The 13,093-nt window shown below is 37.9% G+C and overlaps 1 protein-coding gene across 2 annotated transcripts in view; it reads left to right on the top strand.

Moving 5' to 3' along the window:
- The window catches only part of etv6 (ETS variant transcription factor 6), an 18,718-nt gene extending 7,100 nt beyond the window's left edge, over positions 1 to 11,618 (top strand). For both annotated transcript variants that reach the window (XM_065264136.2, XM_065264135.2), the window contains exons 3-8: positions 5,381 to 5,545; positions 7,146 to 7,262; positions 8,750 to 9,343; positions 9,589 to 9,731; positions 11,001 to 11,101; positions 11,179 to 11,618. In XM_065264136.2, the coding sequence (XP_065120208.2) occupies positions 5,381 to 5,545; positions 7,146 to 7,262; positions 8,750 to 9,343; positions 9,589 to 9,731; positions 11,001 to 11,101; positions 11,179 to 11,281 (1,223 nt within the window). In that variant the 3' untranslated portion in view covers positions 11,282 to 11,618. The remainder of the gene's footprint in view (positions 1 to 5,380; positions 5,546 to 7,145; positions 7,263 to 8,749; positions 9,344 to 9,588; positions 9,732 to 11,000; positions 11,102 to 11,178) is intronic.
- The last annotated feature ends 1,475 nt before the right edge of the window (positions 11,619 to 13,093 follow it).

Below are 13,093 nucleotides of genomic sequence, written 5' to 3'. Positions count from 1 at the left end.
AACTCAGCAGTCACAACTTTGTTTTTAGCATTGTAACAACAACATCGTGCTTTATTTAATGTTTACATTAATTTAGTATTGGAGCATACATCATTACTGTAACGTCACAGTCGATGTTATGTTGAGATTGGTCTGTTTTCCAACGTTTTTGCGTGCACAAGGTTTAGATAAGAAGTAGGGAACAATTGTGTTTGAGGCTTACCATATTTTTTTTTACCATGTACAGAACTCTTATTCATTCCATGCCTAGATAAATACAGTTTTACATTCGACAGCACCTTTAAAATAATACAGAGAGTAATTGAAAATAATTTCTAGCTTGGCTCTGGTGTAAGTAGATTGTGTGTCCTGTATGTGTGTTATGTGGATGTGTCATATGTGCGTATCTTGTGAGCGTGTTGTGTGGGTGTGTCCTGCTCTAGGTTGAAACATGTTTAAGCAGCAACACATGATTCTGAGAAATGTCACTGAGTTTACGTTAACAGAACTGTCAATGAATCAATCATTGATGCATGTGTGTTTATCTTATATGTAACATAATAAATAAGTTGACTGAGAATCAGGAAGCTGATTCGTCTTCCAAAATCTTAATGGTTTATAAAAATATTGTGGTTAAAGGAAAGAGCCAACTGAGTTAAAAAACAACGAAACTGCAATGGTCGCATTCAATTATTGCTCTTTTTTAAACACGGATCTCATCTGTATGGGAATTTGATGTTTGATTTTTCCGTGTTTGTGTGGTTCTGGCTGCTGTTGTATATCAGTTTGCTTATTATAATCTTCACAAAACAAAACTCACTTCTCTTTCACATTACAATTCAGAGTGAAACTGGATATTTACCAGGAATACATGAAGCCAGTGTAGGTCAGGGGTAATTTCCTTTCAGAGTATGGATGTTTCTGTGACCACCATATGACCTTTGAACTTTGGAACTGTAGATCTGTCTGTAGATTCTGTCACATGTGGTTTAGTGATGTGTGCTGACACATGTGTGTACACACATACATCGGTAAATCTAGTTCTGCAGGTTGTGTGATAGCAGACAGTCGAGGGTGTGTGATGCTTTAAGTGTCTTTTCCACACAGACATACTTAAGATTCCTGTACTGTAGCGTTATTGACATCATAAAACAAATTTGAACATTGCCTAAACATTATGATTTATTTATTGTGTTTTGGAACCAAACTCTTCATATATAAATGAAGAGTTTGGTTCCAAATTTTGATTATAGATTTTGAATTATAGATTTTGATGGCTTACGTTTCTTCCCTGCCATAGAAAGTCACCACAGGTTTATTAATGCCATCAAATTATTACTTTGTTTTTGTTTGTTCAAATTCAATTGTCACGAAGTACAAAGTTGGTGAGGAAAACTAGGATATTCTGTGTGTATTCAACGTGCCACCATTGTTGTTTACAATGCGTGGAATGGTGCGCTGTGATTTGTTGAGTGGATTTATTGCATTCTGCAGAGAAGGAGGACTGGTGTTCATCACGCTATGTTGTTGTTGACAGAGTTTTAGATACTGCAAACATATATGTGTCAGTCTAAAACAACATTTCATTACTTTACAGTCAGCTGTCATTTCTTTTAGTTTTGTAAATTGCAAAAATGTAAGTGACCTTAATAAATCATGGGTCTCTCTTCAGTTGGTGTCCCTGCACCTCTGCCTGTCCACATTATCCCTCTTTTTATATATCTCTTTTTACCCATTTTTATTCATTGATATACCTGTGTAATATGCCTTGTCCCCTGCATAGTTTGGATTATTTCTTAAAATAAGCAGTTCCACTTATTAGCATTTCTAGTTATTAATCTCCTAATACCTGGGATGTCCACATACGTGGACTTCACATTTTTTGTTGTTTGCACCATAATACTTAAAGCTCACGTAACACACGCTGTTTCTGCATTTCTGATATTAATCTGGAGTACCTATGGAGTAGTATGACATTCTTTATATCTCTGAAGAGTCTTTAGTTTAATCAGATTTATAAAAGAAAGATTAGCTTTACCGAATCTTTCCGATAACGTACGAAAAAATGAAGAAGGAGGAGTTATAACACGGGAGGAGCGAGTACGAGTCATGCAACACCATACAACACTGTTTTAACTTATGATTCACTACATGTTCGTGTCATTTTTATAATATGCACACGACTATTTCCAACATAAGACAGAAGTCTTACTTACCGCGTGCAACTCGTCATGACCCGGTTGGGAAAATCCACCGCATCAAACACACATGCAAAACTCCGCTGCTACCCCGGATAATAAACTATATCCATTGTTTCCATAAGGCTGGATGTCTTCTCCTTACATCCAAAAACACACTTCTTGTTGTGCCATTGTTGACTTTTGAAATTAAACAAAGCTGAGTGGCGTGATAAGCTGTTAGCAAGCTCTAGCGTCTCCCGCTGACTGACGGCTGGGCGGGGTTTTCCAGGGGAAGTTTTCCGGCGGAAGCCCATATAAAGAAGTGATACGTATCGAAAACCCCTGAAACGTCAGTTAGAACCGTAATCGAAAAAAATTAGCCGAAACTTGTACGAACCCTGGCGAAGTGCATTCGGCACAGAAATACTCTGAAACACGCCCAACTGCATTTTTGACACTTTGCCTACGTTTAGCATGAGGAAACAACTCTATAACTGTGTTAATAAGTCAGAATGCTTGAAATACCATTAAACCCCCCCTTTAAAGGCGGGATGCGTGATTTTTGAAAAACAATTTGGAAAAGCGAGTCGGGCTGATTACCACAACAAACTTGTAGCCAATCAGCAGTAAGGGGCATGTCTAGTAACCCAGGGGTTCGCAACCTTTTGCAACTTGTGGCCCATCAATGACTGTTTAAAACGTTCTGAGGACCACCTTTCTAAACATGATAGTATCAACGCAGAATAAAAAAATGCAACAACAATGCATTGTTTTGTGACATGCCTTTCGCATTACAAAAAGTCACTAAAGGTACACCTGGTGGTACCCCTGTAGATGAAAGAGGAATGTAATTGCTTTCAATGAAAAAACCAAACCACATAGGTGTTTTTTTAAGCAGGAAAAAACTATTAAAGTGGAAAATGTAAAGCTGGACTTTTAGGATTAGACTTTACCTTTATTATTACTCAGGAACAGCACCTTTAACAAGTTACATCTTTAAAGGTAAAATATATAGCCGCTGAAAACATTAATATACCATTTCAAGACTGTTTTCAGTTTATCTAAATGTACTATTTATAGGTATGTGTAAAAATTATACATATATATGAAATAGGAAAAAAATTCCTGCAAAGAACCAAAATTTAAATTTCTCTTTTTTTAACAACACAATGCTAATGTTTTAACATTTATTTTAGCAAACAATTCAAAAGTAAATATTTGATGAAATAACCCTGATTTTTAAAAAAACATCTTTCACGTGTCCTTTCATGCTCTCAGTCTTGTACATTTGCTGTTGTGTTGGGGTGACTTTGTCACTCCTGAGGTTCGCTGTCTGAAGTCAACAATATGCGACATGTAGACATGATTCTAAAAGACAAAACTCAAGTGGTCTATTGATTTTTTTTCGGCGGCTGTATTAAAAATGATTTCTACACATGCAGTGAATTCAAATGCGTCTTTATTTGACACATAAGCCAAAGTGAAAGTATCTTGCACATCAGAAAATGGTGGGGAAACCCATAGCTACAGAAAGTGATGCAGAAAATGCACGTCAAAAGTGTTCGCTACAGTAGGGGAAAGTGTTGTGCATTTAAAACTGACCTAGGAATTGACCTCATAATTTTGCTTTCTTCAGGGTATCACACAGATGAGCACCGCGGACAGCTATTATAGATGATGCCTTTATTTTAATGTGGCACAACGTGGACATACTATTTACGAGCCCCTGCATCTGAATCACTGTACTAACCGACATCGTTGCCTGGGTTGCGTATGTGTCTATTAAAAAAAGGTCCAGATTCTATTGGTGTAGGGGCGTGTTTGTTTAGGTGATTTGATATCAACATTGGCTTTCAGAGATCATGCACCCCGCCTTTAATTCTGTGTAACTGGAACCTGTTGTACACAAACGTGGACATTTGCACTGCTTCATGTTCAAAGAAAAATATTTATTTGGTTATTTTATTTATTGGTTCTTCCTAACCCCAAATAGCTGGACAAAATCTGAAAAAAAGACAAACCAAAGCTCAGGTCTTAGGAGGTTAAAGAGATCTCTCGCTCTCCCTCTCTCTTTCTATCACACACACACAGGAAGACAGATGATGAATGTTCTTGTATGATCTGTAGATGTTCATGAGTTATTTTGCAGATAACAGTTGTGTAAGGAAGCGTGTCATTAATGCTGATAACAGAATCAACAGTGAATGTTTATGTGTGGTGCAGGGGCTGATGCCAAAAACTTCAAACTGACATTCATGTATTTCATAATAAAGTTTTATACAAATTTTTAGCTTATTTTTAAAGCCTGCTGTGGTGAAATTAAGCTTTTATTTTTGTTTATGTAAGAAATAATTACGATTGGCCGTTGAATTATTAGCAAATAATGAATACCCGAGGTGGTAAAGTGGAGTTACACCGCGGGTGTTCATTATTTTCAAATAAATCAATTATTCATCTTATACCAAAGTTACCACAGACACCACAGACATTTCTCTGGTGGTTATTTTAAGACATTTGACAGGTCAGGTGTGCGTTTTACAGAAATACAATCAATGATTGGTGGAAGTTTCTCAACCAATCAGAATAAAGCATTCAACAGCCCTGTGGAATATATGCTTTAAGACAAACCATGTGCAAATTTATTATTCAACACCATTTTTTTTCCCATAAAATTTGAGTTTTCCAAAGACAATCTCATTCCTGCAGTTTGAAATCACCCCGGTTGTAACCAATCACATAAACACAGTTGAATACGTGATTCGAGTCATACATATATTATGTCGGGATTCAGATGCTTGCGGTACTGCTGCTTCTATGATCCTCACACGTGCAGTGTGAGTGCTGTAACCTGTAAACATCAGTGCTTAAATATTAGTGCTGGAAATCCACAGTTCACGTATGCATTGTGTGAATCTGAACTTAGCAGTTTTTGTCTTAAACTTCCGAATGTATCTATGTACATATATATCTATGGTCTGAGGTGGTGTGAATGAGTGGAGATGGGGACTGTTTAGCAAATTCATAAAGTACAAACTGTGCAATTTAGTAAAGACTTGGAGCAATTTGCATATTCATACATCCGCGTATACTTAATAAGGGAAAGATAAAAGCATAAAGATATTACTGTTGCAATTATTTGTCTTATTTTATTTATTTATTTCATTAGTGTGTCATGTTTATGTAAGAAAGTTCATTGTTTTGTAACTTCTGTCTGTCTGTAGGCACACAGCCAGTGTTCTGGGGCAGAGATGATGTTTGTCAGTGGCTCAGATGGGCAGAGCGAGAGTTTGCACTGCGGCCCATCTCCAGTGGAAGTTTTCAGATGAACGGCAAAGCTCTTCTGCTTCTCACCAAAGAAGACTTCAGATACCGCTCTCCACACTCAGGTTATACACACACACACGCACACGCACACATCCACAGAGTGTTAATTCAAAAGCCACATTAGTGTTAAAATTTTTATATGAGCAGTGGTGCCTGTGGAGAGGGCGCTAATGCTGTTTTGTTTTTTACATTAATGTAAATTGCTTGTTGATTTAGCTGTGTACGCTCGTGGCATATTAAGAATGCTAGAGAGAATAAGAAAAGGAAAGGTGTGCATTAAGTGAGATGAGTGGAAAAGCTGCACATAAGTGAAAGGAGATATACGTCATGCGGCGCTGCAGAGACCATTTGGCATATGACGTGGGAGTTCTGTGAGCGCGATGGTCTCCAAATGATGTCGCGTTACTTTGATGTCATACACTGATCGCTCTGCGCAGCACTGAATGAAGTCGAATACATTTGTTTAATACAGTGCGGATGAGGAGTAGGTTTTGAATTCAGGCAGAGAAAGTCGTTTAGTTCAGTTTATGTATGTTTATATTTTATTTGCACTTTTTTTTTGTAATATTGTTACAAAAACTGCTTTCAGTCCTGAAAAGCTATTCATTCATCTAAAGTGATGCCTGGTCTCTGTTCATCTGCTCTTATTACAAATAATTAAATGCATATTCTAGTTTATATGCTCACACTGTAAGTTCATGATTAAAAATAAATATGTGAAAAGCAATTAAAATAAAGGCTTATAATCAATTTATGACAGAATTTTTACGTCCATGTCTGTCAAAATGGAACAATGAAAAAGTTGAATGCATCCTCTGATATGTGAGTTTATGTGCTTTGTGGGAGTTTGGCAGCATTACCCTATGCGTACCCTGGGTGTTATTATGTTTTAAAACAGAAGTGATGCTCGCCACTGCTCCAATTAATCTTGATGCACTGTGTATTACTGCATCTTTATAATAACACACAGACACACACACTGCTGTTTAACAGATCGATTGAGCAAACGGTGTAATTGGGGTTTTCTGTCTTCACTCTTCATAGAGGAAGTTGAAAGTTGGGTAAAGGGGCAGTAAGGAAGTTTAAATGTGTAATCGAACCACAACAGTCGCCTGCTCACTGATCAGGAATTTCCCTCATAACTAACTGAAGTGCGTATGCGTGTGTGTGTGCCTGTGTGTGTGTGCGTGCGTGTGTGTGTGTGTGTGTGTGTGTGTGTGTGTGTGTGTGTGTGTGTGTGTCTGTATATATATGTTTTGTTTGTGTGTGTGTGTGTGTGTATGTGTACACTTCCTTTATAAGAATAATTTCCTTGAGGTTATAGCAGGAAGCTCTTTACAGTAGGACAGTTTTATGTGAGGCATGACAATTGTTCACTTCCTTGTAGGTGATTTATAATCTTGTATGTTCCTGGTTCATGTGATAGTAAATATGTGGCCCTGCCTGTGATCAAAGATAGAAATCAATGTGTAATCAAACATTGATTTAGATTATGAGATTTTAGGCTGGATTTCACAGACAGTCACAAATAGTTGTGTGTTTCTGCAAGACGAATTTACATTCATGCATTCTAGTGACTTGTGTTTTTCTTACAAAGGTAAAAGTGAGTTTACAGGTGGTGCTGTGTTGGGTTTTAAACTAGATGTTTGTCATGTTTTCCAGGAGATGTGCTTTATGAACTACTGCAGCATATTCTTAAACAGAGAAAGCCACACACATATTTTCCTGTGGGTTCATTACATTCGCTGACTGACCCGCTGCAGCCCCACAGACTTGAAGGTGAGACCAACTGTGGACAGCGATTATCATTTAAATCATTTCCTAAGATAAACACGATATTGTCTCTGATTTAAAGGTTAAAATCTATAACCAAACAGGTATGTTAAAATTTAGCAAACTTTCCTACTTGATCTTTTGCTCCGCCCCCTTGAGACAAACGGGAAGTCCCGCCCCAAACTCCTTGATATGTCAGGCTCGTCAAACACACAGATGAAAGTTTTGAAGACTTCTATTTCAAGTGCTTCAAGTGCATCAAAATATTCTTAAAGGGATAGTTCATCCAAAAATGAAAATTCTGTCATCATTTACTCACTCTCATGTTGTTACAAACCTGTATAAATGTATTTGTTCTGATGAAGAGGAAAGAAGATTTTTTGGAGGATTGTTTGTAACCAGACCGATCAGAGGCCCCATTCACTTCCATAGTATTCTTTTTTTACTACTATGAAAGTGAATGGGGCTCATGATCGGTTTGTTTACAAACATTACTAAAGATGATTTCCTTCGTGTTCATCAGAAACAAGAAATGTATGCAGGTTTGTAACAACATAAGAGTGAGAAAAATGTGACAGACTTGGTGAACGATCCCTTTAAGGATATGAACTAAAATGTTCTGAATTATGAGTTGACTGAGTGTCTAAAGCACACAATGGTCTCCTGTTACCATAAATAATATATTGATCTACTTCCCTGTGTAATGATGAGCAAAACATTGCCATTAAGAGTTTTAGCCACTGAAGTACACAGAAGGAAGTGATTGTGTGGAATGTTGAGAGTAAAACCTGTTTCACAAGGAAATACAGTTTCATTTAAACCACCTGCTTCATAACATATGAAGCTTTATTAAAACAAAAATACAAGCATATAAACCGAATTCTGTGAAATATTATCATTTATATTAGTAGAGATTTATATTAGATACACTTTGTGTTTGTTGAATAAGCAGATTGATCAATCTTATAATTTCTTAAACCTGACTGAAGTCTTTTGAGAACCTCTAGTGGTCAATCTGTGTACAACATTTAACAGCCCTGTCACAACTACTGATGAAAAATACTTGGCTGGTTTTACAATACCATTATGATCCATCAGCTGTATACCATGTGTACCAGTGTGTTTTGGGTCTTATTTCAATGGAATGTAATGGTATAGAACTCAACACATTACCACCACTAGAGATAATTAGAGACCATTATACTAAAACTTCCCTTATAATCAGGGAGTAAATTGGGATTTGTTTTGTGGGGGGGAGTTTGAGGTCTAACCTGTTTAATACTGATAACAGCAAAGCCACTGGTGTGTTTCAGTGACAATGTCATCATGCACAATTGATCAAACTTTCAGAAAAGGAAGTTATAATAATTAGTCAAGACAGTTGTATGATTCTTATAACTTAAGAATTTGTTTCTATAAGGTGTGAGTAGTTTATAATCCTCTTTTGTTTGAAGTGTGTTCTTTTTCTGTTTCAATCTCTTTTTCTGTACCAGAAACGGTACGTCGGACGGCCCGCGGTACGGACAGCCTGTCACTGCAGCCCCCAACCATTGAACTGCGCCATCGCTCTCGGTCACCCCATCATTCAGCACCGCTGCGTTCATCCGCCGAGCACCCTCGACCCACATCCGTCGATGACTCTCAACACGGGTCCACGCAGCTGCCTGACAGCAACCACCATTTACCGGACGACATGTACCCTCTGTCCGTCTCGCCCGCCGCCTCCAACGGGCATTGCGGCCTTCCTCGCGACGCCCCGCGGGGCTTGAGCCCGAATCAGGAGGAGACGGCTCCGCCCCGTGTAATACAACTCATGCCCAGCGCTATCATGCATCCCCTGCTGCTGAGCCCGGGCAGAGGGACCACGCCGGGTGACTTCAGGCATAGCCGGGCATCTCAGGAAAACGGCCGTGAGGTCAAGGGTCAACATCACAACCCGGTCCACTACTCGACCCACGCCCTGAACCTCGCCGGTCATCAGGCACCTCTGCAGATCCCCCTGCAGGACGATCGACACTACCGCAATCAAATCATCATGCCCGTGTCTCCGCCCGAGGAACAGGCCACGCCTCTAGGCCGCATCGCTGGTGAGTCTCCAATCACGAGATTGTTATCCAGAGTTTCAGTTTAACTAGAGCAAAAACACGTTAAAACCTTTGGGGTGTGTTTGTTTAAAGCAATGTAAACTACATTTTAAAGAAGATAAGCCAAAGAACATGAAAGAGCAAAAGCTTATCTGATAATATGGCAGATGACAATAGATGCTGTGGTATAATTGATCAGAGGCATGTTTTTGTTGTTGATGATGATGTTGTTTTTGTATGTGTTTCAGACTGTAGATTGTTGTGGGATTATGTCTATCAACTTTTGTCTGACAGTCGGTATGAGAATTACATCCGCTGGGAAGATCGAGATACCAAAGTCTTCCGTATTATGGATCCTAACGGTTTGGCTCGTCTGTGGGGGAATCATAAGGTACAAAAACAGTTCTGCTTTTAACAAAACTCTTTCATGACTTACTGAATAGTAAAGTGAGTGTGGCACAGTCAAGAAATAACTAAATATATATAAGATTTTTTATTCATTTAAGGTCCAGTGTGCAATTTTTAGAAGTATTCCTTGACAGAAATGCAACATAATGTACAAAACTATATTATCAGGGTTGTATAAAGACCTTTCATAATGAACCGTTATGTGTTTATTACCTTAGAATGAGACGTTTTTACCTACATACACTGAGGGTCCCTTTACATGGAAGTCGCCATTTTGTGCCGCCTACAAAAGCCCTTAACGGACAAACTTTTTTACAAGTTGTCTCCATCCATGACATGTTTGTCCGGTAGCGGCTACCGTAGCTTCTCTATGTCTTTCAACCTCACCACTAGATGCGGCTAAAATTTACACACTGCACCTTTAAGTCTTTTAAATCCTGCTGAGGTTGCATATTCTTTATAAGTTAATTCAGTTGTGTTCTCTTATTGTTTAGTATTTTTTATTTAATTTAGTTTCTATTTCTTGTATAATGTCTAGTTTTTGACTATACTATCTGTTATTTTAAAGAGCACCCATTACATTGCGAAAACAACAAAATTTTGTGTATTTGCTGTAATACAATGTGTTTCGCATGGTTTATGGTTAAAAAACACATTATTTTCCACATACCGTGCATTATTGTTGCTCCTCTAAGCCCTGCCTCCCTAAAACGCATTGATTTTGTACAAAGTTCATCGTTCTGAAAAGCGCTATGTCTTGAATACCTCTGACGTCATCGGGAAATGTGACAATCCTTACCATATTAATATATTCTTTACTACCTTATCAATACGAGCCAAATCTGATCCAGATTCCTGAGTCAGAAGCGGGCAGGATTATGATAATGAGCGTCGTGTCCATGTCAACAGGCCAAGGAAGTAAACTGTTGCCTACAATCTGTGTGTTTGTTGTAGTCCAAGAAAATACATTTAAGTTGGAGACGATAACTCGCTTCATTGTTTACTTTGGGATCTGTACCTTTGCATATCATTTAACATGAACTAATACACACTTACACACCAAAGGAAATGTAAAATCATGAATCAGATAATAGGTGCTCTTTAAATGTTCTTTATGAATAAATAAACTAAACTATATTATCTTTTTTCAGGCCTGGTTGAATTATGGATATTAACAAAAACTGTCATGGAAATCTGTCATTTCTTACATTAGACTAAAAGTGTTTGATGCATGCATTGTTTGCCCACACAGAACAGGACCAACATGACCTATGAGAAGATGTCACGGGCACTGAGACACTACTATAAACTCAACATCATCAGGAAAGAGCCGGGACAGAGGCTGCTCTTCAGGTAAACACCATCATCATCATCTCTATTCACTATTAAACTCTCATCAAGAGTCCTTATGAGTTGTGTGTATGTCATAGGTTCATGAAAACCCCAGATGAAATCATGAGCGGACAGACGGATCGTCTGGAACATCTGGAGTCGGACACTGATGATCAGATCTATGTGAAGGAGGAATGTTGAGTAGTAGAGCTCAAGAACTTCTGAAGCCGAAGATGCCTCACTTCACCCTCTGATCTTTGAACTCTCAGTTTCCTCAGAGGGTCACTGCACTCACTCTTATCAAACATCATTGATTTACCTTTTTTAGTCTTATATTTCAACTTCAGAAATAAACTTTATGACGACAATCATTTTAATGACAAATACTCATTTTTCAAATCAAATCTAGAAATTATTGCTGCATTTTTTTCCTGTTTGGTAAGTATATTGTACGAAGACGTTGTGATTTATAAATGAGGGATTTACTGAATGCTGGTGAAAATGTGATTTGATTCTAAAATAAATTTTACTGAGAGACTGACGTGTTTAGTGAGTTTTGTCTTAAAAGAGTGGATAAAATATTACAGCCAAACCATTTCTCTTTAAAGAGAGTTCTCAGCAAACCTTTTGCAAACTCTTTTTGCTTTTGTTTCATTAGTTTTTTGCAATAATATAACCTCCTCAGAATGCTTGCAGGGAGATTGTTGTCTTAAAGGTGCATTGTATACATTTTAGGAGGATCTATTGACAGAAATACAATATAATTTACATAACTATATTATCAGTGGTGTATAAAGACCTTACATAATGAACTGCATTGTTTTTATCTACATACACCGTGGGTCTCCTTACATGGAAGTCACCATTTCGTGCTGCCACATGTTGGTTGTAGTGAATGACACAAAATGTCCTATTAATGACAATTAATGGCAATGGTTTTAATCAGGTATTTTGGGATTGCAATTAAACTTACATTTAATTTATACAATGGAAATGAAAATATAAACTACTTCTAAAAGAGAACACCTTTCTCTTTGTATTTCTAAATGAGTTTTTTTCTGCATATTTCTATAAAAAATTTGGTGTGTCCTGAGAAAGATTATAACCATTTAAGTGTGTCACGTAATGTTTGGCAACCACTGGTTTATTTAAGACTGGGTCATTTTGAAGGGTTTTTCTGTTACTATGCATGTGGATGGTGACCCAGGTGGTCACCATACGCTCCCATGGTAACCAGAAAAATCCAAACAACACTGCATTTGGGTTCTGTAAAACAGGAAAGACATTTGGGATTCAAACGACAGAAGGGTGAAAAAACATGATATATAAATGCTGCAGGCTATTTGGGTGAACTATCCCTTTGTGTAGGCTAAAACATTCTCTTGTGGTTATGTTGGCACTTGGCAGGGTTACAGTAGCAGAGCTTTCAAGTCTCGCGCATTTACCGCTCACTTTGTATTTCTCACGCTGAACAGTAAGATATAAACTTTCCTGCTATATAAAATTAATAGACGAGGCACATGCATACGCAGGGCAGTTCTGTCGAGTTCAGCTGGTTTGAATTTTCTTTTTTAGGTGTGCTCAACTTTACGCAGCGCCGCAACAACTGACAAAGAGATGACATCAGAGTACCGCGAGAAATCTTGCGGAGGAGGCTAATTTCAAGTTGCTCTCGCGTTAATCTGATGTCATCCACTTGTCGTTTCTTGCTGCGCCGCATGAATTCTGCATCCATGCAATCAGAAAGAAGTGAGAATTTGTTGTTTCTGTTAAATTACGTTATTCCGCTGCAAGCACGTTCGTTACTAACATGGATCTAACGGAGAGAAAGTTGGAAGAGCAAGATCAGATAAATGCGGTAGATATAACCTCTTCATTTTGATTTTACGATTCCTGGACGAAATCACTTGCCTTTGATCAAAAACAATGCGAGCTAATGGGGAATAAAGCCAAACTAAATTTTATTGATTCAGTCAAAAACTCTCGAACTCTCTTCTTTCTTTTACTGATAAA

Source organism: Paramisgurnus dabryanus, chromosome 1 (genome assembly GCF_030506205.2).
Source record: "Paramisgurnus dabryanus chromosome 1, PD_genome_1.1, whole genome shotgun sequence".
NCBI lineage: Eukaryota > Metazoa > Chordata > Actinopteri > Cypriniformes > Cobitidae > Paramisgurnus > Paramisgurnus dabryanus.
This window is presented reverse-complemented; position numbering and strand designations above follow the sequence as displayed.